We start from the raw sequence: 25,104 nt of genomic DNA, 5'->3' as shown, positions 1-25,104 counted from the left end.
TGCAAATGGCAAAAGGTTCCCTCCTGCCCCCGTGAATATCCTCTCACACATGGACACACACATACACGCACATGGACACACACACACAGGCACGCACATACACATATGCACGCACGCACCTCGTGAGACCCGGGATCTGCCCCAGCCCCCCAGTTCCTGAGTCAAACGACCACATCATGCCACGGTGCTTGCTCAGGGGAAGGCACGCTCCCTCTGAGGGCCTGCTGGGGCCTGGGAGCCCCCCACTGAGCCCATGATGCCACGGAAATCCTTATTGGCCACCCCCCAGAGGGGCCTTCCCAGCCTGGAAGAGCTCAGAGCTGACAGCTGCCTCCTGCCATGTCAAGGCCCCCCCAGAGCTTTGGGGGACTCCGGGGCCCAGGAGGGGGTGGGGATGGGACTTTCCTCCCCCACCCCCACTCCCCTCCCTCTTTTCACTGTTGCTTTCTATGTATAGCTCCCTAGACCTTTCACTTTTTTAAAAACGCGTTTTGTGTAGAGAATAAGGAACGTGGATCTTTTTATTTTGCAATCCTGGGCCAGCTAGAGACCGGGAGCTGATTGACCTTTTAACTTTTTTCAGTGGCCACATTTTGGTTATCGATGTACCTAGAAGTATGTAAATTAGATTAAATTTCTCTTCTGGAAACACCCCGGGGCAGGCGGCCAGCGTGTGTTTTTCTGTCGAGTGGACAGGCTGGCATCGTCTGGCAGCCGGGGCTGGGATCGAGCCACCTCCTCCCAGAGCCCCCGGAGGCCCTGGATTTTCCTGTTGGCTGCCAAGCTGACCAGACCCAGCTGGGGATGAGCCCAAGTTCCCAGCTGTTGGCTGTCAATGGCATGGTTGGTGGGGGGCTCTGGCTGGCTGGCGAAGTGGCTCCTGTGAGCAGAGGAGAGGAACCAAGACTCTGGGCAGCTGGTCTAGGAAGGGAGCCAGGATGAAGTGATGAAGCTGGAAGGGCTCTCCCAAGGGCAGGAGCTGTCCAGTGAGGGTATGGGGGACCTGTGGGAGGAGGGAGAAGCACACAGTTGCTGGCAGCCTTCAGAGAGCTGGGGCCAGCTTGCCTTCAAGACATGTGACTTGTCTGGAGACACAGGCACCCTGAGCCCAAATCACACGAGGGGAAAAGGGAGCTGCTGGCTCCTTCGCGATGTTATTTATTTTCTCGCTCTGCAAATGTTTATTGAACATTTCTGAGATTTTAAGAGATTTTGTTGGCTGCTCCTTCTTGTTTATTGCATGTGGTTTTTCAGCTCATCATTTTCACGTCAATGGCCAGGGGCTGGAAAGTGGGAATAACCTCATGAAGTGTAGACAGTGGAGGCCTCCTCCTACCCCAGCACTGTTGCCCCAGGCCCTCACCATGCCCCTGCCTGGGAGGGACAGGCTAATAAGCTGTGACAACGTGCCCACAAGAGTGGTCTTGGCCTGCAGTCTTGGCTTTTCTGGTCCTGTGAGGTCAGGGCACACATCTTGCCTGGTGGAGGAAGGACTCAACCACTAATGTCCATCCCACGCTATGAGTGGGCTTGTCTAAGACTTTGGAAGCACAGAGGGCATCTCTTGGGATGAGAGCTGGCCCGTAGGCACTTCCCCTTTTAGCTTTTTATGAATTAGTTTTAAACATGTAAAAGTAATGGAAGCTGGATGTAAAAAAAAGTTCAAACAGCACAAGACCTTATAAAGTAGCATGGGAAGTTCCTCCCCACCCACACATGCAGTGATAGCTGTGTAGGTCCTCGAAAGGGTCGCATACAGTTCTTAGCTCAGAGGGCTCTTTTCTGAGATTTTGAGCGTGCCCTTTTTCAGGCCATTCCATCTCAGAGGCAGAGCATAGGTTGTTAACAAAGTCACCAAAATGAAGGTTAAAAGATGGCTGTGGTATGTGCCATGAAGGCAGCTGTAGGATCCATGAGAGGTGTCTAGGAGCTCAGCTTTAATTTGGAGAACAGGCAGACCTCTCAGCCTGAAAGTCAAGTGAGCCCCAAAAGCTTGGTGTGCACATTAACCAGTTTTATGTGCTTCATATTTGGAGTTTCTCAGCACATCATTATTAGCCTTTTCCCATGTGGCAGCAAGTTATGCATAAGTCATTTTTAGGGGAGGGGTTGTTTTATTAAAATATTTTATGGAGAATTCCAACCATACAAAAACAGTAAAATGAATCCTCATCTACTTACCAGTTACCAACTCAAGACCAAGCTCTCCAGCTATAACCCTTCCACACCTTCCTTCCCTTTCCCCATCTGAATTATGGTGAATCAACATACTTGCCATGTGAATTAATGTCAGTATTTGAGTCTTTCTCAGAAGGATGGGGACTTTTAAATACGCCATTATTACACCTAAAGAGAGTGACAATTCCTTAATATCAAGAAGTCAGCAACATTGCTCATACTTTAAGACAAGCTTTTAAAGTAAAAAAAAAACATATGTACAAGCCATAATGGTACTCAGTGTGATGAGTTTTCACAGATGTAAAGTACCATTTTCAGTGTCTCCAGCTCTGTCATCTCTTAGAAGTTAGGAGGTATCTCCAAAAGTGGATTCCATGCAGCATCCAGTGAGGATGCTGAGGATACAGGGTTGGCGCCAGGCTGCACCATTACAGGATCTCTAAAGGCCTGAACGAACCAAGGGGGTCTTAGGAGTTCAAGCTTTAACACTTAAGTGCCAAGGACCTAGGGGAAGTCATGAATTCCAAGCCTCGGTTTTACCTTTTAAATGGGAAGTTCTTTTAAAAAGGACCTTGCAGGTATGAGGGGAGCATTTGAGATGATAAACAATATGAATATATTAATTACATATGCCATATAAACATGCTATATAAGTATATCCGTTATCATTATGTAACAACAACAAAAGGTAACATTTACTTAGTGCACCTGGCACTGGACTGATTTCTTTACATGCATTATCTCATGTGTTTGAACCTGTGCCCAGCATTTTGTTTGGTGCTTAGTTGTGATTTTCATCCAGCATGGCCATACCATGCTCATTTCTGGAGCTGAAGGCCAGAGAAGTTAAGAAACAACCTAGGTTTGCACTGCACCTCGGTAGCAGGGCCCAGACTGGAACAGTGCCCTGTGCCCAGTTCCTGCTCCCTCTGGCGGTCCTCCAGGGCACCGCCCCTCCCCTCCGCCCTGACGCGCTTGGGCCTCAGTCCTCCCCGTAGTACACAGCTCCGCCCTTTCGAATTCTACAAGATTCCGTCTCCCCGGCCTGCTTCCCCCAGCCAATCATCGCGGGCTTGGGATAACGGGGGGCGGGGCTCGCACGAGATGGGCAGCACCATCAGTCTCTAACATGAGGATGGACTGGGATAGACAGCGCTCTCCTCCAATAGGAGTAAAGCCAGAGTCCTACGCGAGCCAATGGGGCCGGGAGGTGGGGTTCGGTTGTGTTAGAAGGGGCCCGGGGGATTGTCGCCGCTATCCCGGCGTTGGACTTGTAGGACAGCTGCGTGGGTCCTCGGGTGCTGTGTTCGCTGCTGCCATGAGCTATACAGGTGGGCCCGCCGGGTAGGGGTCGGGCTTCGGGTGGGGAGGGACAGGGACGTGCCAGAGCCGCACCGTGCTCGCCCGCATCTCCCCCGGGGCTTGGACGCTGCCCTCTCTGCGGTCACAAAATGGCGCCGCGGGTCCGTCGCCTCAGGTTCGCCCCGCTCATGCCTTGGCGCCTCAGTTCTTTGTGCTCCGGCCCTCGCGTCCCGGCTCCCGGCCTCCCCGAGGTCTTGGCCTCTGACGCTTGTGTCCGAGGGTCCCGGCCTGAGCGCGTGCGTTCTCTGAGCCCACCACCTCCGCCCTAGGTCGGGTCTGCTCGGACCTCGGAACCGCAGGTCGCCCTTCCTCAGGCCTTAACCCTTCAGATCGGGCAGCGGGCTGGGCTGCCTTCGCCATTGCCACAGCCTCCCCCGCGCCGTTTCCCTGCAAAATGCCGCAGCTACCCACCCCCAGCCCCTTTGCCTGCCCCAGGCTGGGAGAGGCGCCAGGCCCCGGGGTGATGAGCGGGGGAACCTTGGGCCCAAGGGGCTGGGGGCTACGCCTGAGCCTAGAGAGGAAGGACCAGCTTTTCCATTAATTCATTCACCATCTGTCAGAGTCTTCGCGTCAGGTGCCGAACAAGCGCTGGGAAATTGACAGGATATTCTCAAGCTGCTTATGGGCGGACCTTAACAGGGAAACCAATGAATGTAGGATTCGCTCCCCGGGGCTCAGTCGGCGGAGGGGCTTGCTCATTTGCGGGGGTGGGGTGGGGGGTGGTTGGGATCAAGGTAGCGAGGTGACATTTGAGCAGACCTGAATGGAGTGAGGCAGATAAGGGTGTCTGGCCCGGGGTGCCACTGGCATAAAGGCCCATGAGCAGAAACCGCCTGGCTTTTTAGATCAGCTAGTGAGGCCAGTGGGATTTGAGCAAAGCGGGGAGGGTGGACGTTGAGATCGGAGAGGGGACCCTGGGCTATGCTTGGACGGTTGTGAATTATCCCTGGAGGAGTTTGAAAGGCTGCCTGGGTTTGCCTTGGCAGTAACACATGAAGCTTCTCAGCCGGGAGCCATAAACTGGGCCTCCCCCTTTGACGGGGGTATTAGGCTGAGCAAGTATGGTTGCTGGGTAACCTACATTCTACTTGGAATGTTCAGGACTGACAATGGAACTGAAGCCTCTGGGGCTGTTCCATACACTATTTTATGTTAGCCTCAGCAAAGAGGTAGTGCCAGGCGTCCCACCTCTGGCCTCCAGGTGAGGAGCTTGGCAAGAAACATGCTTTTCCAGCAACCATCCCTTAGCTCAGTGGTTCTCAATCAGGGGTGGTTCTGCCCTCCTGCCCCCACCGCCAGTTCATTTGGCACTGTTTGCAGATGTTTCTGGTTGTCACATCTGAGAGTGGAGTTGCTACGGTCATCCAGTGGATAGAGGTCAGGAATGCTGCTAAACATCCTATAATGCACAGGGTATCTCCCACCACCATAAATTATCCAGCCAGGAATATCAGTAGTGCCAAGGTTGGTCAGCCTTGCCCAGGCCTTTCTGTAGCTTTCCTGGTTCAGGAGAAAAGTCAGTAGGGTTGTTGCTGACATCTCTGGAATTGAGGTGTAATCCTTTCACCAAGTCTTGGCTTTTAGGGGCAGGACTGCTGAGGAAAAAAACAAACAAACAAACAGAATATGAATGGTTGGATGCTCTGGAGTAGCTTGATAATGGCACATTTGAATTTATAGACAAGGAGACTGTCTTTGAGAGAGTTGGAGAAGTCTCTAATGGCCAGGTCTGAATTTCAACTCCAGATCTTGTAGGCTTTACTTCTTGGCTCACTGAGGGAGCCAAGATAATGAGATAATGATTACTTTTTCCTTGATCTTGATCAACTAAAAACAACAGCGGTTTTATAATGTGAGTCTCCCTTTTGAGAAGCATACCATTGAAGTTAAAAAAAACTGCTTAAGTCCCATTTCAAGGAATTAATATGCCTTTAAGGAGGAGTTCTGGAGGCCTTGAAGTAGATGCTACCATTATTAACAAGCATAGGAGGTGATTAAAGTAACTTACCTTTTTTTTTTTTTTTAAGATTTTTTTTATTTATTTGACAGACAGATCACAAGTAGGCAGAGAGGCAGGCAGAGAGAGAGAGAGGAGGAAGCAGGCTTCCCACTGAGCAGAAAGCCCGACGCGGGGCTCGATCCCCAGGACCCTGGGATCATGACCTGAGCCGAAGGCAGAGGCTTTAACCCACTGAGCCACCCAGGTGCCCCAAAGTAACTTACCTTTTTGATAACTTGTCCAGCTTTTGAACCTAGTTCATGTGTACTTGGAAAAGGGGGCTCCATCTCTGGCACTGAGGAGAAGGATGGAGCAATGGAAAAATAGGACAGAAAAATCCAAAATCAGGCCTTCAAACACTGCCAAACCTTTTATAAAAACATTGCTTTCACCAAGTTTGTGTTGGGAGTGTGCAATGGGTTTAGCTGAGTGGTTCTGGCTTGGGATCTCTGAGGTTACATTTTGGATGTCCATCCAAAATGACTTCAGGGACTGTAGTCACCTGAAGGCTTGACGGAGGCTAAAGGACCCACCTCCAAGATGACTCAAACTCACATGGCTGGTGGGTTGATGCTAGCTGTTGGCTCCTCACCATGTGGGCCTCTCCACAGGCCTGTTTGAGGCTCCTTACAGCATGGTAGCTATTTGCCTTCAGAGTGAACGTTCTACAATAGAGCAAGGCAGAAACTATTGAAAGTCCTACTCAGGGGCGCCTGGGTGGCTCAGTGGATTAAGCCTCTGCCTTCGGCTCAGGTCATGGTCTCAGGTCCTGGGATTGAGCCCTGAATCGAGCCCTCTGCTCAGTGGGGAGCCTGCTTCCCCCTCTCTCTCCCCCTGCCTCTCTGCCTACTTGTAATCTCTCTCTCTGTGTCAAATAAATAAATAAATAAAATCTTTTAAAAAAATTTTTTTTTAATTAAAAAAAAAGTCCTACTCAGTCATTTCTGCAATCTTACTGGTTACACTGGTTACCTCTATTAGTTTGGGAAGGGACAGCAGCTTTAGGAAGCAAGAATAAGTAGAGGCCATCTTGGAGGCTGGTTACCCCCAGACTGTAGAGGCTGGAGTCAACCTAACCTTGTTCCAGTTGTCCTCTAGTTTATATCACTTTGTCATTTCTTCAAAGAATCCCCTTTCAAAAAAAAGAAGGAAAAGAATAAAATGGAGAAGCTCTGTGTATTTTTGAATGAAGAAATCACAGTCTGACCAAGAGGGAGGGAGGGGTTATGATGCATAATTACCATAAATCCATGGTCTGACCATTAGCTTTCTAGGGCCAAACACTTATTTTTTCACCCAGAGCTGTTCAGGGTAAATCAAACCAAGAAGAGAAGGATTTATGAGCCAGATAAGAATTTATTCGTAAATGAAGCCTAACAAGAAGGTCCTACTCTGAAGACAGTATTGGGCAATAAAATATTGACATGGGGAGGACAGAAGTCGAGCAAAGGTTGCCATTGACCTCTGAAGGCTTGGTGGATTGTCTTTCCTTTTTCCCGGGGAAGAACAAGGGCCCCTCTCCCTTGACTAGACATAGATTCTTTGCTCTGCAGCTTTCATACTGTGTTCGAATTAGTAGTCCTGTCAGGGTGTGGTGGTTCCAGCTGCACCTGCTGTGTGTATAAACCATGTTACCTGAAGTCTGGAGCCATTTCACTGGTGGCTTTATTGCTGAACAAACAGGTTTCGGGAAGCTAGTTAAGCAAACATTGTGGAGAAGGTAGGTGTAGGGTACTAATTTTTACACTGTGGGGCTTCCTCACAAGTGAACCATCCAGAACGTGCTTTCACTGTTTCTTGTGGACATTGTTTAGGATGTATGCATCTTGGGAAGGTCCTGGGTCCCTGGAGGGAATCCATTATAATTTACCGTTCTTAATTAGTGAACGTAAAAATGGTTACCCTGGATACTTTAGTCTTTCTCCTTCCCTAGCACCAAGTCTCAATTCCCTCCTCTGGGAAGTAAAGATAAAGTGTGGGTCCACTGATCTTTACTTGAAAGCTGGGAGCTGGGTATATTTTGGAATTCTAGCGTGAGAGGGGGACATTCCACAACACCCCCACTGGGGTGTGAGGAGCATCCTGTAATTAAATGCATTATTTCTGTACTAGGTTGGGTAAAGAAAAATTGTGATTGTCCTCATAAGTCAGTTTTGTCCCACAGTGAGTGTTGGCACCACATTTGAGGAGAACACTTGGTTTTCAGACCTTTTTGGACTTGGGAACTGCAGGGTAAGGGATCTTGGCCCTGTCCTCTTTTGGCTGTGATGAGGATGAAATAAAATAATGCAGATAAGGCTCTTAGCACCCTGGGGGGGGAAACACTTGTTCAATGTTGGCTTCTGTTGTGATCTTCTTTGTTGCTATGGTCCTAAAAGATGAGCTAGAGAGACTGTCAACATGTGAATGCCTATTCCAGGGAAGGCACTTGGTGGATGCTTTTGTTGATTTTCAAAAAAAAAAAGGAGCTATTAAAGGCACTGGCTTTAATTTTTAGATCATGAATTGGCTCTGATGAGAATAGGCAAATATTGCCTCTTGGGTATCCATCATAGTTTCAGTGCTAAGGGTAAATCATTTTAAAATAATGTTTGTAAATGTAGTTTTAAAGATAGTACCAGGATTCATCATTTAAGAACAATAGTTTCTGATAGAGGTTCAAGTTTTCCTTATTTAGTACTAATTCATCTTAAGTTGAGAAATAGTTTGAGGGAAACCTGGCTCAGTTGGATGAGTGTCTGTCTTCAGAGCAGGTCATGATCCCCAGGTCCAGGGATAGAGCCCCAAGTCAGGCTCCTTGCTCAGCAGGGAGTCTGCTTCTCCCCCTGCTTATACACACACTCATTCTCTCTTTCTCAAAAAATAAAATCTTAAAAAAAAAAAAAAAAAAAAGTTGAGAAAGTAGGAAATAATATGCATACTATATACGACATTGGTTCAGTAAAAACATGCTTACCTCAAGTAATTTAATTGCATATACACATTTTTTATGGGAAAATTAGAAAATACAAAGCAATTTCCGTTTCAGATCTGGGGGAAGGGAAGGGGTAATATTTGCCTTAACATTGTTCAGAACCAGCACCCATCCTTGTTTGAACTGGAGGCGGCTCACCTTTCAGTCACTTGATTCAAGTATTTTCCTTGTTTAACTGAATAATTTGGGCACTCATTGATCGAAACCGAATACTGGTTTAAATTGTTAGAACATTTTTCTCCAGTGCTTCTAGTGTAGCAAGTTAATTATAGCCTGTCTTTTCATTGGCTAATATATCCTGGAGGTATAATTAAAGTGTTGAGAAGCTAAAGATTTTGGAGGATTTCCATTAAGAGGAGGGCCTGTCAGCCAGTCTGCACTGAAGGGTAGTCTTAGGTCACCTCCATGTGGCTTGTTTTGGGAAATTAACCACACCATGCTTATATTTAGGCTTTGTCCAGGGATCTGAAACCACTTTGCAGTCGACATACTCAGACACGAGCGCTCAGCCCACCTGTGATTATGGTAAGTGTGGGCCCCTGGGAACCAAAGGGTGAGAGCTTTGCCTTCTAGTGGCAGAGCAACCTCATGTCTCCTGGGTTGCTTTTGACTCTGTTCTCACTGTCTTGCTTGTCCCAGTGCAATCTCGTGTAAAACAGTGTGGTGAGCTCTTAGAATAGCTAGTGCTTCTGTTGGAAGCAGCAATGGGAAAGATGTGTGCTTACTGAGCAGGCTGGAGTTCTTGGAGCTGTAAATGATTGGTCCCTTTGACCCTGTAACATGTTGTTGAAGTGCATATGGTCTGTGACAAAGGTCTGGCTTCGCAAAATCCCCTTGAGGGCCTAGGAAGGAGAGTCGCCAATCAAAGTCCAAAGGATTGGTCTGAGCAGAAACCTAGCCATCAGTTTAGCTTCAGGGTAGCATGTGGGATGTGTTTGTAAGAGAAGCTGCCTGTCTGAATCTAGCAGGGATTTTAGAGACAGTCAGACCATCTCAAGCCAGCGGGCTCCTCACATGGGATTGAAGGAAAGTGTTGATCAGTTTCTTAGTCATGATCAGACACACTAAATCTCTAATTCAGAAGTAGCCACTAGGGCACCTGGGTGGCTCATTTGGTTAAGCGACTGCCTTCGGCTCGGGTCATAATCTTGGAGTCCTGGAATCAAGTCCCGAGTCGGGCTCCCTGCTTGGTGGGAAGTCTGCTTCTCCCTCTCCCTCTGCCCCTCCAGTTAGCAATCGATAACTGCCAATAAATGCTGGTCCACCTGTGGTCTGTGACCACAGATGTCTGTGAGAAGGAGCCCTCTTTGGAATTAATAAGGATAATGCTTTGCATGCTGAGATGGGTTGATTGTTGCACTATTAGAGTCTGGGGAGGGACTGAGCCTACACTGTGACACTACCTCAAGAGTCACTGAATAAATGGACATAAACTCCCTCAAGTATTAGCAGCTAGTACAGAGGGAGGAGGAGACTTAAAGTGTTAAGAAATTGAGTAAGGAGGTATCAGGTATTTCTGAAAAGAGGAGAAACTTGGTATATATGGCTTCCCTGTCTTGCCCTGTCTGCCTCACCCCATTTAATCAAGCAGTAGTCCCAGACTGCACAGCTTATTTGAATTCTTTTCCCTCTGGTTTACATAGTCTCAGTACGAGCATTTTGGCAGATATACCATTTGCAAATCTTTTCTTCCGGTCTGTGGCTTGTCTATTCTCTTGTCAGTAGTGTCTTTCAAAGAACATAAGTTCTTCATTTTGATGAAGTCCTGTTTATCATTCTTCTCTTTAATATATGGTGATTTGAGTGTTGCGCCTAAGAAATTTTTGCCTAGGGGTACCTGGGTGGCTCACTAGGTACTTTGGCTCCAGGCAAGATCCCAAGGTACTGGGATCGACCCCCCATGTTGGGCTCCCTGCTCAGCGGGGAGCCTGCTTCTCCCTCTCCCTTTGCGGCTTCCCCTGCTTGTGTGCGTGCACGTGCGCGCTCTCTCTCTCTCTCTCTGTCTGTCTCTCAGATAAGTAAAATCTTAGGAAGGGAAGGAGGGAGGGAGGAAGGAAGGAAGGAATTTTTGCCTAACTCAGGTGCCCAAGATTGTCTTCTGAGTTTTTTTTTAGGTACTTTCTAGTTTTATGTTTTCCATCTGTTCTGTGATCTATTTTTAGTTAGTATTTCTACAAGGTATACAGTATAGGTCAAGATTCTTCAAACCTCTATATGTCGGTCTGTTTCTGGACTCTAATTGTGTTCTGATCATCTGCGTATCTGAAATTCCTCCAGTACCAGTCCATCTTGATTACAATATAATGAGTCATTAAATCAGTTAATTCAAGTCCTCCAGATTTATTCTTTTTCCAGAATTGACTTGTATATTTCAGTTCTTTTCTTTTTGCCTATAAATTTCAGAATCAGTTTGTCGATTTCTGTAAGAATTCCTGCTGAGATTTTGAGTCTGATGGCCTCAAATCTATAGATCCGTTTGGGAGAATTAACCTGCTAATGATATAAGTCTTCTGATCCATGAATAAAGTGTCATTTGATTTAATTAGATCTTTGATTTCTTTCATTAGTGTTTTGTAGTTTTCAAAACACAGATCTTGCACATAGTTTGTTATAGTTGCATCTACGTATTTCCTATTTTTAGTTCCAAGATAAATGATATTTTTTAAAGACTTCGGTTTTTAGTTGTTTATTGCTAATTTGTAGAAATTGGGTTGATTTTTATATATAGACCTTGTAATAAACCTTGCCAGGCTCACTTATTTTTGTGACTCATACAGATTTTTTTTATGTAGTCAATCGTGAAAGAATAAAGACAGTTTTATATTCTGGCTTAAATTGCAAAAGCAGTATAACGATATTTAAATAACATTTTGGAAGACAGTCAACTGCAATCCCGCCATATTAATACTTCTGTCAGCATTCCTGTTCTAAGTAGTTGAATATAGGAAGATAGAATTTTGTGTATCGTTTTATTTGCTTACTGTTAGAAGCGTTTCCTTGTACTGGATAAGACTGAATGGATTTTTTTTTTAATGCCTCTATGAGGTATGTCACTGAGAAGGTAGGCTGTAACTTCCTTGAAGTTGACCATTTACGTTGTTCTGTATTTTTGTTCTATAAGTTTTGCTTACTATGACCATCTACTTTTCTCCTCTTCTGTTTGTTTTTCTCTTATTAAAAAGATTTTCATCCCAGGGCGCCTGGGTGGCTTAGTTGGTTGTCCGCCTTCAGCTCAGGTCATGATCCCAGGGTAGCGGGATCAAGCCCTTCATGAGGCTCCCTGCTTCTCCCTCTCCTGCTCCCTCTGCTTGTTTCTCTTTCTGTGTCAAATAAATAAATAAAATCTTTTTTAAAAAAAATTATATCCCTAAGCTTTCTTGTGTCAACACTAATCTCATCCCCCTCTGGAGGTAGAAGTGAGCTTTTGGAAGGGGCAGTTCTTAGGGACTCCCCAGGCTCAAAGTGTAGATAAAGGTTTCCCCTTGAAGGGACCTGGCTGGGAAGTCCCCCTTCAGGGAGTCTGAGTTGCTCTGGGCATAGCAACAAGCACATGCAGAGTGCTTTCCAAGTCCTGTCTGTCAAAGGGCTATCACCTACCTAGCCACTTGTCCTTGTGTTTACAGAGTTTAGCATCCATTCCTGCTTCGTTTCCTTGTGCTTCCTTGCTCTATTCTGGCAGATTTTCAGCAGCTAAAGCCCTGGAGAACCATACGCAAGCCTCATAAGCGGAGCCCCAGTGGGTCTGCCTTGGCTTCCCAGTCCTGTCTCCTTTTGAATAGCTAATGTCCACTGTTCCTGGTGCAAACACCCAAGGGACCAGGCTCTTGTCAGTTGCTGGGGCTAAGTATATATTATTCCTTGGTTGCCTCTGGCAGCCTCTCTTCTTGCCTGTCAGAACTACTCCTTTGCCACTCATCTCTTAACGTGATTTCCTGCTGCCAGCTGTCCCTTGCTGCTTTCTAATTAGAAGTGTCTCCTTTAACAGACAGTGCTCTGGGCCTGAGCAGTGCCCAGCACTGCCAGCCTCTGCTGTTGTGTGCTCAGGAGGATTGTTGAATAAAGGAATGAATGAGAAGCCTCTGTTTTGATTTCCCCAACCAAGAGGATTTTTGCTTTGTGAGCTCTCTGGAGCCCAAGGTGCATTAAGCGTAACAGTCACCTAGGGTTCTTTGCTGGTTTCTGATACCTCCCCATTCTGTTTATGCACTGGATTGAGGAGGAAACTGACTGTAGGACCTACCTTGGCCTGCCCCATCCATCTTTTCAAGTTTATACACTCTTGCTGACCTGTGACTGGACTCTGTCATTCATCACACTGCCGTCTCACTGAGCTTTGGTCCCTGTCCTGGGATAAAAGCATGTCTTGTCTGTCTGTAGGGTAGAGATAATAGGGAGTAGGAGAAAACTCTGGTGTCTCACCAGAGACACTGAGAAAGTTCTGGTGGACTCCCCTGGGCAGGAACCATGTTTGCTTGGCTTGGAATTCCCACTTTACTTTGCACTTCGTCAGTTCTCACTGGCTTTATATTCTGAAGGGGTGAATTTTTCTCGTGTGCTGGGTAAAATCCAGAGTATATTTAGTTTATAATCCAGATTGTTCTCTCAGCATTTCTCAAGCTAGGAATTATGTTGTCCTTACCTCTGCCAATAGGTTTCTGCAGAGCACACACAAGATTCAAGTGCTTGGTTATCCTCCCTGTTGAGGCATCTACTTTGGGGACCAGGATAGTTAGTTTCTCTGTTCCAGATGGCTTTTTTTGGGTGATTTGAGTGACATGATTTTCACAGTGGATGTGGGCTCTGTGCTGAACTTCTTGTATAGCATAGTCTGTGTGAGGCACCAGAAACCGTTCTCCTCTTCCTCTGATTGGTGCTTAGCACGAAGTGGGAGTAATCTAATTCTGGCTCCTCAAGGGAGGAGTATGAGAGCCAAATTCCTCAGCTGGCAGTGTTGGCAAGGGGAGACCCCTTAAGTAGCAGACGGCCAGAGCCACAGAAGTTCCGGCACCAGAGCATGGGGTGACCTGGTTCATTTATGGAGTGCCCTTAAGCTCAGGGCTTCTCAGGGGAGGTTCAGTCTTCTGTCACCAGGCTGGCACTGAGAATCGTCTTCATTTAAGCTCTTGTTGTATTATAATCAACTGTAGATGTAATTGCACTTTTCCTTTTTGTAGGGTATGGAACTTGGAACTCTGGGACAAACAGAGGCAAGTATTCCCATGAGTGCTCTCCTCTCCCTTGGGATTGAACTGGTTGTGTGTTTCCACCACTGCCCAGCTTGCCCAGAGTGTATTGGGAGGTGCTTTTGGGGGTCCCTGGTCCAGCTGCTCTTTCACAGGAGGTCCTGGGCTGGGACCCACCCAGCCTCAGGAGGCTAGGGTCCCCAGCTTGTCTCTGTGACAGAAGATGTCCTTGTCTCTCTGTCTGTGTCTCTCTGTCTGCCTGTCCTCTCCCTATCCCTGCCATCTCTGTCCGTCCGTCTCTGTCTTCCTCCTTGCAGGCTACGAGAACTATGGCTATGGCTATGGCTATGGCCAGGATAACACCACCAACTATGGGTATGGTATGGCCACTTCAAACTCTTGGGAAATGCCTAGCTCTGACACAAATGCAAACCCTAGTGCTGCGGGTAGCGCCAGTGCCGATTCCGTTTTGTCCAGAATTAACCAGCGCCTAGATATGGTGCCACACTTGGAGACAGACGTGATGCAAGGAGGCGTGTACGGCTCAGGTGGAGAAAGGTGAGTGGGTGTCCGCCCAGGGGCTGAGGCTCTGCCGGGTGCTTGCTGTCTGCGGGTACCTCCCTCTGTGACCCGCCTTCTGTGTCAGCTTTCTCTCTCCTTGCTTTGCTGCTGGGGCTGCCGGAGACTGTTCAGCATCTGCTGTGCTTCCCTTCTCTGGCCTGGGGCCCCTCCCTGCCCTTTGCTCTTGCCTGGTGGCGTCTCCCTACGGCTTGTAAGGGGAGGAACAAGCCTCAGCTGGGCCAACTTCGCTGTATCCTCTGAATGGCTCTTCTCAGGACCAGAGTGTGAAGGGGCCCCTCCCTGTGGAGACAGGCGTTTGGAGATCTCATGAGACTTTGTATCCCACACGGGGTCAGCGCAGGACACATTGGGTTGGGCTTGAAGCAGGGCAATGAGTCTTTGGGGCTGACCACAGCAAGCTAGACGTCCCCACGTAAGAGAGCAGATATGGACACTTCCGGGCCACTCTTCTGAGCCTGACAAAGGTGTGCCTGTTGGGCCTCAAAAGTGCCTTTGTGAGAACTCTTGTCCTCATTCTTGAAGTGCAAGAGGTTACACTCCTTGCCGGAAGGCACCCAGGACTAGGTGGTGGGACTGGGCCTGCCTCCTAGCTGTGCCCTATCCTGCAGCATCATGCTGCGCGCATTCGTCTGTCATTATCTGAACTGGTGCCGGCTCAGAAGTCCTTGTGCTCTAGTGAGAGGCTTCAGTGAGGAGGGCACACGATGGCGTGGAGGATCCTAACGGCTCCAGCTGACAGACGGGAGGAGAGCAGAGAGTAAGGAGGGGTTGGGCCGGGCTCTCATGGGTTCAGATGAGGCCCCAGGGCCACTGGGGGCAGAGGCTGCCAAAGGGACTTGCACGCATTGGCTCTGTAGCAGGCAAAAAGGGTGAGGGGTCCCCAGATAGACCCCATACCCTCATGCTGGGCAGCCTCTGCGCTTGGTTGGCGCTGAGGCTGCTTGAGGCAGAAGGGGCTTGGCTTTTGGCTAGTGGCTGTGTGGACCCTGTTGCTTCTGGTGCCTGTTGCCTGTGTACCTTCTTGCTATAGCCTAGAACAGGGGAGTAGGGGTGAGGGAGGGGTGACAATTGGGTAGTGCTGGCTGCTTCTCCCACAGCTGCTGGCACTTCATGGCTGCCCAGTTTTGCCAGGAGGGGCCTCTGTGCCTGTGTGGGGTTAGGGACGGGGTATGTGGGCTGTACCCACGGTTAGAAGAGTTTTCTATACATTGGGGAGGGTATGTGCTATGGTGAGTGCTGCGAAATATGTAAGCCTGATGGCTCACAGACCTGTACCCCTGGGGCAAATAATACATTATATGTTAATAAAAATAATTAAAAAAAAAAAAAGAGCTTTCTGTGGCACTCTCTTTCTCCTGGGAGGCTTGGCCTGCCTTTCCAGTTGCTGTGGAGGGTTCGATCCCACAAGGTTGATGTTATAGAGCTCTTTCTCTAGTCCCTGGGCAAAATCACAGTGACTTTCCTGGGAAACACTCTCCACTTGTCTCCCTTCTCCTTTTGGGTGGTGAGAGCCTTTGGAGGATTGGAAGTTTGCTTAGCCAACAGGGATGAGACCAGCACAGGGTTTCTCGTGGGCATCATCGGTCCTGTTGGACAAGCATTTGTGTGCTTAACTACCCACATACCACAGGACACTGGGGTGCTTGGTTCCACCCCCAAGTAGAACCTTGGGCACTGTGACTACCACAGATAAGTCCGTGCTTCCAAAGGGCTAAGGGCTGCGGGCTGCAGGGTGTTTCTGCCCCTGTCTGAGATATACTCCATCCCATTGTCGGTTTGTCTTTGGGTCCCCTAGCTGGTGCAGAGGCAGTCCTGAACATTGAGCCTCTCTGACAGGGTGCCATAGGTGCTGGAGTAGGACTTCTGTCCCCAGGACAGGGAGCTCTGGGGAAAGACAGGAACAGTAGGCTCCACCCAAGGGTAATGAGACCTGAGGGCCTCCCTGATGCTTGCCACCTGCTTCTGCAGATATGATTCCTATGAGGCCTGTGACTCGAGGGCCATTCTGAGCGAGCGCGACCTATACCGGTCAGGCTACGACTATGGCGAACTTGACCCCGAGATGGAAATGGCCTACGAGGGCCAATACGATGCCTACCGCGACCAGTTCCGCATGCGTGGCAGCGACACCTTTGGCCCACGGGCTCAGGGCTGGGCCCGGGACTCCAGGAGTGGCCGGCCGATGGCCTCGGGCTATGGGCGCATGTGGGAAGACCCCATGGGGGCCCGGGGCCAGTGCATGCCTGGTGCCTCCCGGCTGCCCTCCCTCTTCTCTCAGAACATCATCCCCGAGTACAGCATGTTCCAGGGCATGCGTGGCGGGGGCGCCTTCCCAGGTGGCTCCCGCTTTGGCTTCGGTTTTGGCAATGGCATGAAGCAGATGAGGCGGACCTGGAAGACCTGGACCACGGCTGACTTCCGGGTGAGTGGAGGAGGCCATCCCTCCTGGCCCCTGCCTGGGTGGAGCAAGGAGCGTGGAGCTGCCTGCCCTGACCCAGCTCCCACTTTCCAACCCAGACCAAGAAGAAGAAGAGAAAGCAGTGCGGCAGTCCCGATGAACCAGACAGCAAAGCCACCCGGACGGACTGCTCAGACAACAGTGATTCAGACAATGGTGAGCTGGACCCTGGGTTGCCACTCCCTGCCCTCTATCTTGTGGGGCTCCCGGGCTGAGCTTGTCTCTTCATGCTTTTCAGATGAGGGCACTGAGGGGGAGGCCGCAGAGGGCACTGAAGGCGCCGAGGCTGTGGAGAAGGGCTCCAGAGCAGTAAGTGGCTGCGCTCTGTGCACTGTCAGCAGGTGGGGCCTGTGCGGAGCGGGCTGGCTGAGCCTGTGCCACAGAGCAGGGCTCTCCACGGGGCCCGCAGGCCATCCTGGTCATGTACGTGTGAACAGCACAAGGGAGGTGGAGGTCTGGCAGAGAGAGAAGAGGCTGCAGGCAGGCCATCCAGCCAGAGGCCAGGCTTCTTTATCAGAAGATGGTCAAATGAGCCCCCTTGTGCAAGGGCTGCAGCGAGATTGTGAGGCTTTTTGGCCTAGTGCCTGACATTTCAGGCCTTGGCATTCAGCGTCATTATAAACAACTGTATGTGCTTTAACGTGGGGTTTTTGAAACTGTGTCCTAGGAAGGAGAAGATGAAGAGGGAAAAGAAGAAGGCAAAGAAGAAGGCAAAGAGGATGCAGAGAAGGGTGAGTGTTGTGAGTGGCCTGGATGCCGGGGAGACTGTTCCAGGCACTCATAGTTGGAGGGATCCAGCTGAGGGCAGGGTTGTGACGGAAATGTAGCCGGCCTTGGTTTTACCTTCCTGTGGGGGCAGCAAGCAGAAGAGTTGGGGGGAACCACAGGCATACTTCCTGCCCTCCGTCCTTCAGTAGTGACAGTTCCAAGTCCTCAGTGGCTGGTGTCTGAGCTGGGACCCTCGGTGCAGTTTTTACGGCTCTGGTTTGCCTGTCCTCTCCCTTAGCGCCTCTCCAGCCCCTGTTGGGAGTCCGTGTCCCCCTACCTGAGTGATGAGCGCCAGCAGGTACCTAACAGTAAATCCAGCCTCAGCCCTCAGCCCACTGTTGCCGCGGTGCGCCGTCGGGGGGGTGGGCTGAGTCCTATGAGCTTTCGGGTCTTTACCTCTGGGGGCTGCACTTAGGCCTCAGCCAAGGCCTCCCTGCATCCCGCTACCTGGCCCCGCTGAACTTGTGCCAGTGTCCCCACCGAGACGGCTTCTGTTTGCCTTCCAGCCTCCCTGTGGCGCTCTGCAGAGTATGGGTGTTCTGGAGAGCAGTGGGGTCAGCCTGTATCCTCCTCTCTTCAGGACCTAGGCCCAAAACAGTTCCCTGCCCAGCCCAGGGTGCCCAGCCCTGCTCGTGGCCGGAGTCCTTGTTCGAACGGCTGCTCTCAGAATGGACTATCTGGAGTAGAAGGCGGGTGATCCAGCTGGAGGCCCCAGGGCCTGCCCTGACCCAGTGGAACCAAGCTGGTGACTGTGCTTCTCTTTCCACAGGGGCCCTGAGCACCCAGGATGATAGTGGGCAGATCAAGCGCAAGTTGCAGGCAGGCAAGAAGAGCCAGGACAAGCAGAAAAAGCGGCAGCGAGACCGCATGGTGGAAAGGTAACCGGCTTCCCGCCAGTCCTTTGCCTCTGCCTCGCTCCGGGGCTGCCGCCTGGAGAGCAGGGCCATAGCTCTGCCGCCTCGCCGCCCTCAGGCCTCCCTCGGGAGCTGCCACCTGCTCAGCCGTGCATGGACCCTGCTTCCCGCCAGGCCCAGCTCCCAAGGCCTGACTCGTTCCCTGCCCCACTGCGGCCGCCTGGCGACCGCTGGCGTCTTTGACCTGAGACCCGACACTGCTCGGCACCGTTGCCCAGAAGCTCCAGCGCTAGGTCACTCGGCGCACGAGCCCCGAGGTGCACTGGGGGCCCGATGCCCCTGCGGGAGGGGGCCAGCTCATCAGAGACTCGAGGTCCAAGGCGCCTGTGCCACCCCAGCTAGCTGCCAAGAGGCCGCCGCCGCGCCCAGGAGAGATGGCAGCACCTGTGGGCTGTGGCAGCCGCGGGCCTGCCCTCTGCCCTGCCCGCCGGCCCTGTCAGGCCGGGCCTGTTTGCGGCTGAGGCCTTCACGCCCCTTGGTCGGGTCTGTCTGCCCTCAGGGCTCCCGCACTGGCGCTTGCCTCCTCCTCCTCCGCCTCAGACTCTTGCTCTTGCTGGACCTTCCTCAGCCTCGCCGGCGCCCGGCCCCTGGGCTCTCCAGACAAAGCTGACCCCGTGGCCCAGATAAGGACGTCCGGCAGAGGTAGGGACCCGCCCCGAGGCCTCGGTGGCGGCTGGCCTCCTCCGCCCCTTGCCACGGCGGCCTGCTCCAGCCCAGGCCCCAGACCCCGGGCTTCTGCTGTGGACACCAGGCCCAGACAGAGCACCTCGCTCAGGTGACTCCAGGCTGCCCTCTGGCAGGCCAGGCGGGCATCCTCCTTCCAGCTCAGACTGGTCTCTTCTTGGAAGAGGAAGATGAGGCAGCAGGAGCCCAGGCCTGCTTGCCTCCCATCCCTCCCGACACCACCCCCAAGCATTCTGAGCAGAGGATGGGCTGGGCCTTTCAGTCCCCCAGACCCAGAAGGAAGATGCAGCACCTTTTCGGGCCCTGCCTCAGGACTGTGTACTCCACTCTGCACCTCAGGGCCACCTGGCTCACGCCAGGGCATCCTTCCTTCCGGTCCCCAGTTGGGCCAAGTGCACACGCTCGTGCCCAGCCTTGGTAGAGAGGCCCACCGGCAGCCTTCCAGCGACTCCTGGCCTGTTGCAGCAGCTGCTGCCTCGGGTTTCAGCCTCCTGTCTGGGAAGGAAGAGCTCCACCCCAGCCCCCCACGTTGCAGTAACTGCAGTCTGCAGACTTTCTGTCCCTTTCTACTCCCGACCCTACTGGTCCCAGCTTGTCCCCCTGCTGGGACCGCCCTTCAGAGGCCCGTGAGCAAGGCCTGTTTCAGGGCTCGCAGCTGGGTTGGGTGAGGCGGCAGCACTGCTCCCTGGGACCCTTGAGGCCTCAGCCCCTTGTTTCTTTCCTGTGGCAGGATCCAGTTTGTGTGCTCTCTCTGCAAATACCGGACCTTCTACGAGGAGGAGATGGCCAGCCACCTCGATAGCAAGTTCCACAAGGAGCACTTTAAATACGTAGGCACCAAGCTTCCCAAGCAGACAGCTGACTTTCTGCAGGTGAGCCTTGGAGGAGCAGCTTCTCAGACCCCTGGGAACACAGAGAAGCCTGCACAAACCTTGGTATCTCCTCGGTATCTTTGACAGGAGTATGTTGCCAATAAAACCAAGAAGACAGAGGAACTCCGGAAAACCGTGGAGGACCTTGATGGTCTGATTCAGCAGATCTACAGAGACCAGGATCTTACCCAAGGTGAGGAGGTTCCATCCCACTCCAACCAGGCAGAGACTCAGCCTGCCCTTCTCTGGTTCTCAGAGTGGGGTCAAGATACCCCTCTGTTCCCCCAGGGAGGGTCAGTGAGAACAGCCTCAAGCCCACGTGGAAATGGCAGGGCGAAGTGAGGAGCTGGTCTGGTGTTTTCCCTAAACTGCTAGGTATGTCTTAGGCACCTGGAACCAGTGGTGACCCTCCTTCTCCTCCCTGCAGAAATTGCCATGGAGCATTTTGTGAAGAAAGTAGAGGCAGCGCACTGTGCAGCCTGTGACCTCTTCATTCCCATGCAGTTTGGGATCATTCAGAAGCACCTCAAGACCATGGATCACAACCGCAACCGCAGGGTGAGTGGACACCAGTGCCCTACCGCCATCCTGTGCGTTGACTTGGGGGGCGGTGCTGGGGTTATAACCTCTGCTTGCCCATGAGGCACTGCAGGAGATGTGGCGGGGCAGGAAGATGGAGACATTTCTGGTAGTGCAATCAGTGCAGCTACAGGGAGAAGGGAGGGAAATGGGGACACTTTCAGGTGGCATTAGAGCTGGACCCTTAAGGCTGTGGGATATGGGGACCTCCGTGTGCATAGGGGCCACCAGCCAGAATAGGTTCAGAAACCCAAGAGGAAGTGTACAGTGTGCATCTTGCTAGCGGAGGGGTTCATGAGGGCTGGGCTGAGGGCCGTGGCTCTCTCCTGTAGGCAGTTTTTAAGTCGGGCATTAACAGGATTAGAGTTGCTGCAGCACCTGGTGTGGAGGGAGATCTGGGGGGCACACGAGGAACTGCGGCACTACCAAGCTACAGGAGTGCCTCCACTTTGGGAGTGATGAGAAAGGCTGGACAAAAAGGGCTATTTAAGGAAGTGACCATCTGGGATGTCTCGGGCTTCTGGCTTGGGTAACTAGATGGACAGAGCAGCTGCTAAGATAAGGGGGTAGGGATATGGTACAGGGAAAGGAGTCAGTCTGGCAAGAAGGTGAACAAATTCAGTCTTTTTGCCAATGTATCCTCAATGCCTAGCACACAAGCCAGAGGAGGTGTTTTTTGATTGAGGGGGTGTCCTGCTGGGCTGAAGGTGGCTGTCAGAGGTCCGCTTGGGGTGGGGGGAGGGGGGCGGCAGGGGGCTATGCAGTAGGGAGAGAACTCAGGACCAGGACCAGGTCGGGACCCCCGGAGGCTTGACTGCCACCACCCTGGAGGAGGTGGAGGGGATTTATGTGCAGATGATGGCAGCCAGGGAGAGCATAGGAAATAGCACTGCTCAGCCTTTTTCCACAGCCATCTGATTCATCTCTGGTCTTTCTTGATGCACTGATTCTCAACAATGAGATGGGGGAGGTGGTGGAGGAGATCATGTGTGGATCTTGCCAACACCAGGTTCTGGAACTAGGATCTGATAAGGCGGTAAGAAGAGAGCAGACCGCAGTGCATGATATTAAAATGTGGAAAATCTAGGTGAAATGAGGGATTGCCAGTAAAACATAAACTCACATTGATCCTAGAAGTTTGGGGGAAAAAACAAAAAAGCCATAGCTGCTAATAGAGGGGTACAGAAGGGTGAGGAAAGACAGAAGATAACTTAGAAATTAGAAAGCACCAGAGGTTGTTGAGTTACAGAGATTTGAGTACAATTTAAATACTGTATTTTTAGAGATTCCAGACTGTAGAAATGAATGAAAAACTTCTAATTATTATTATTTTGGGTCACAGCTTTATTGAGCTATAATTCGTCTAGCATATAGTTCACCCATTTAAGCTATACAGTGCAGTAGTTTTTAGTATATTACAGTTGTGCAGCCATCAGCACAATTACAGAACATTTTTATCACTTCAGAAAGAAACTCCTGTCCTTTCACTCTCACTCCCTAATGCCCCCACCATGTTTCCCCAGCCTTAGACAACCACTGAACTACTGTGTCTCTGTGTATTTGCTTATTCTGGGCATTTCACGTAAATGGAGTCATGTAATAGGTGGTCTTCTGTGATTCTGTGATCATCTTCTTCCATTCAACGTGTTTTCAGGGTATATCCAGGTAGCATGTGTCCGAACGTCGTTCCTTATGGCCTAATCCTATTCTCCTGCATGGATATAACATATTTGGTCTATCAGTTCATTAATTTGGGTATTTGGGCTATTTTCACCTTTTGGCTATAATGCTATTACAAGTATTTGAACATGTGTGTACAAGTTTTTGTGTGGGCATATGTTTTTCTCTTGGGTATGTATCTAGGAGTGGAATGTATGAATCCAGTAGTAACTCTCCTTAACTTCTTCAGGAACAGCAGGATGTTTTCCAGAGTGGCTGCACCATTTTATATCCCATCATGTTTTATATTCCCATCAGCAATAGTGTGCGGGTTCTGGTTTCTCCATACTTCTCTAGCGCTGATATAGGACTTTCTGATTCTAGCCTTCCTAGTGGGTGTGAAGTGCTGTCTACTGTTTATTTACTTATTTATTTATTTATTTAAAGATCTTAGAGAGAGAGAGAGAATGAGTGGTAGGGAGGAGCAGAGGGAGAGAGAGAGAAGCAGACTTCCTGTAGAGCAGGAAGCCCGATGTGGGGCTTGATCCCAGGATGCTAGGATCACGACCCAAGCTGAAGGCGGATGCTCAACAAACTGAGCAACCCAGGAACCCCTATTTTTTATTTGGATATTCCTAATGACGGTGATGTTGAGCATCTTTTAATGGGTTTGTTAACCATTTGTCTGTGTCCTTGGAGTTGGAGAATGTCTATTCAGATCTTGTGTTTGTTTCTTAGTTGTATGGTCTTCTTGAGTTACAGAGTTTTTAATATATTCTAGGGGTGCCTGGATAGCTCAGTTGGTTAAGTGTCTGACTCCTGGTCTGGTTTCAGAGCAGGTCATGATCTCAGAGCCATGAGATCAAGCCCCATGTTGGGCTCTGCCCTCAGTTCGAGTTGGCTTGAGATTTTCTCCCTCTCCCCCTTCCCCCCACTCACATTCCTGCTATTTCTAAAACAAATAAATAAATGAGATCTTTAGAAAAAGAATTCTTTATATATTCTAGATGCAAATCCTTTATCAGACCTACAGTTTACATTTTCTCCCAGTTTGTAGGTTGATTTGTCACCTTCTTGATGTGTCTGCAGCACAAAAGTTCCATTTTGATAAAGACCAGTTTATTTTGTTGGCTTGTGCTTGGGGTGTCATGGCCAAGAGTCCATTGTTAAATCCAGGGTCACAAAGATTTATCCTTGTGTTTCTCATAAGCTTTAGCTCTTTTAATTTGGATCTTTTGACGCCATCTTTTTTTTAATCCAGTTTGACTATATTTTGATTAGTTTGCTTAATCCATTCAGATTTAATGTTATTACTGAGATGATCAGATTTACATCTCTTGTTCTATTCCCCCTTTACTGGTTTTTGGTTTTTTGTTTTAATTTTTTAGTGTAATATTTTGATTTCCATAATGATTTGTGTGTGCTACATTTTTGGGGGGACATCTTTTCTGAGTGGTTTCTCTAGGCCTTACCTTATACATACTAACTTCTCAGAATCTTTTTCAGATAGAATATCTTAATTTCAGTGGAACTGAATTACTCATGTATAGCTCTCTCTATATAGGCGGTTGTTGTGTTACTGTTGAACATAGTATTTTATCTACATGTGTTCTAACAACACAAAGCCAATAGTGTAATACAGTATCATGACTACTTTATGTAATTTTATGTCTTTTAAGGAAGCTGACAGATGAAAGGGAAGCAATTATATATTATATATTTATATTATATATATTTCTAGTTTTTTATATATTTTATATATATTTTTATACATATTCTATATATTTCTAGTTTTTGTTATATTAGCCTTCTTATTTTTTACTTTTGGTTCTCTCCATCTTAGTTTTTCCTGTGGATTTAAGTTACCATCTGTAGTCACTTCCTTATTAGTCCAGTACAGCTTTAGTCCTCCTTCCTTCTTTGTGCCGTTATTGGCAAACATGTTTCTATATGCTAATAGATGAAACAATACAAATGTGTGTGTGTGTGTGTGTGTGTGTGTGTGTTGTTTTATACAACTAGTTTTCAGTCAGTTGAGAAGAAAGGCAAAGAATCACACGTTTATAGTGTCTGTTTTTGTTGGTCTTTCACACATGGATTCGCCTTACTGTCTGGGGTCACTTGCTTTCAGCATGGAGAACTTCCTTTAGTATTTCTTACAAGGTCTCATGTCAGCAGACTCAGGTATTCTTGATTGTGGAAGGTCTATTTCACCTTCTTTTTTTTTTTTTTTTTTAAGATTTTGTTTATTTATTTGACAAGACCGAGATCACAGGTAGGCAGAGAGGCAGGCAGAGAGAGAAGGGGAAGCAGGCTCCCTGCTGCGTGGAGAGCCCAATGTGGGACTCGATCCCAGGACCCTGAGATCATGACCTGAGCCGAAGGCAGCAGCCCAACCCACTGAGCCACCCAGGCGCCCTATAATTTGTCTCTTTACTGATACTCTGTATTTGATGAGACCTTGTCATCATGCCTTTTCCTTCTTCCCACCCCTACCCTAGTCTTGTTCCTGTATTTGCTTACTTATTTGCCTGGTCAAATTATTTGTTGAAGTCTCTCTAATCTCCACAACGTGAAGCCTTTGGTAGGGTGCCTTGGAGGGGGAAGCCATAGGACACAGCTTCCTGGAATAACAGTGGTTTTGACTGACAGGGTTCTCTTTTTTCTTTCCCAGACTAAACTATTACAAACTATAAAAATTGTTGGCGGATTGCTGTGTTGTTGTTTTCAGCAGTGCCTTGAGCCATTAAATTGTTCTCCAATCTGAGTCAGTTAAATAAATCCAGGCTCTTTTATACTGATTATTTTTGAGGTCATTGTTTGAGAGTTCTGAGCCCTGTAGGCTCTTCTTTTTTTTTTTTTTTTTTTTTTTTTTTTTTTTTTGACAGAGAG

General features: G+C 49.4%; 1 protein-coding gene across 4 annotated transcripts in view; it reads left to right on the top strand.

Annotated features, from left to right (window-relative positions):
- The first annotated feature begins 3,378 nt into the window (after positions 1-3,378).
- Positions 3,379-25,104, top strand: part of AKAP8L (A-kinase anchoring protein 8 like) — a 27,556-nt gene continuing 5,830 nt past the window's right edge. For 2 of the 4 annotated variants that reach the window (XM_032867493.1, XM_032867495.1), the window contains exons 1-12: positions 3,379-3,509; positions 8,964-9,038; positions 13,688-13,720; positions 14,014-14,254; positions 16,247-16,700; positions 16,796-16,892; positions 16,975-17,045; positions 17,404-17,467; positions 18,274-18,382; positions 19,833-19,974; positions 20,062-20,167; positions 20,402-20,532. In XM_032867493.1, the coding sequence (XP_032723384.1) occupies positions 3,497-3,509; positions 8,964-9,038; positions 13,688-13,720; positions 14,014-14,254; positions 16,247-16,700; positions 16,796-16,892; positions 16,975-17,045; positions 17,404-17,467; positions 18,274-18,382; positions 19,833-19,974; positions 20,062-20,167; positions 20,402-20,532 (1,536 nt within the window). In that variant the 5' untranslated portion in view covers positions 3,379-3,496. Of the gene's footprint in view, positions 3,510-8,963; positions 9,039-13,687; positions 13,721-14,013; positions 14,255-16,246; positions 16,701-16,795; positions 16,893-16,974; positions 17,046-17,403; positions 17,468-18,273; positions 18,383-19,832; positions 19,975-20,061; positions 20,168-20,401; positions 20,533-25,104 lie in introns of those variants that run through there. The other 2 variants (XM_032867494.1, XM_032867496.1) reach the window with 2 other exon arrangements.

Source organism: Lontra canadensis, unplaced genomic scaffold, assembly GCF_010015895.1.
Source record: "Lontra canadensis isolate GAN:19392208 unplaced genomic scaffold, GSC_riverotter_1.0 scaffold35, whole genome shotgun sequence".
Classification (NCBI taxonomy): Eukaryota; Metazoa; Chordata; class Mammalia; order Carnivora; family Mustelidae; genus Lontra; species Lontra canadensis.
Note: the sequence above shows the minus strand (reverse complement) of the source record. Positions and strands in the feature narration are given on the sequence as shown.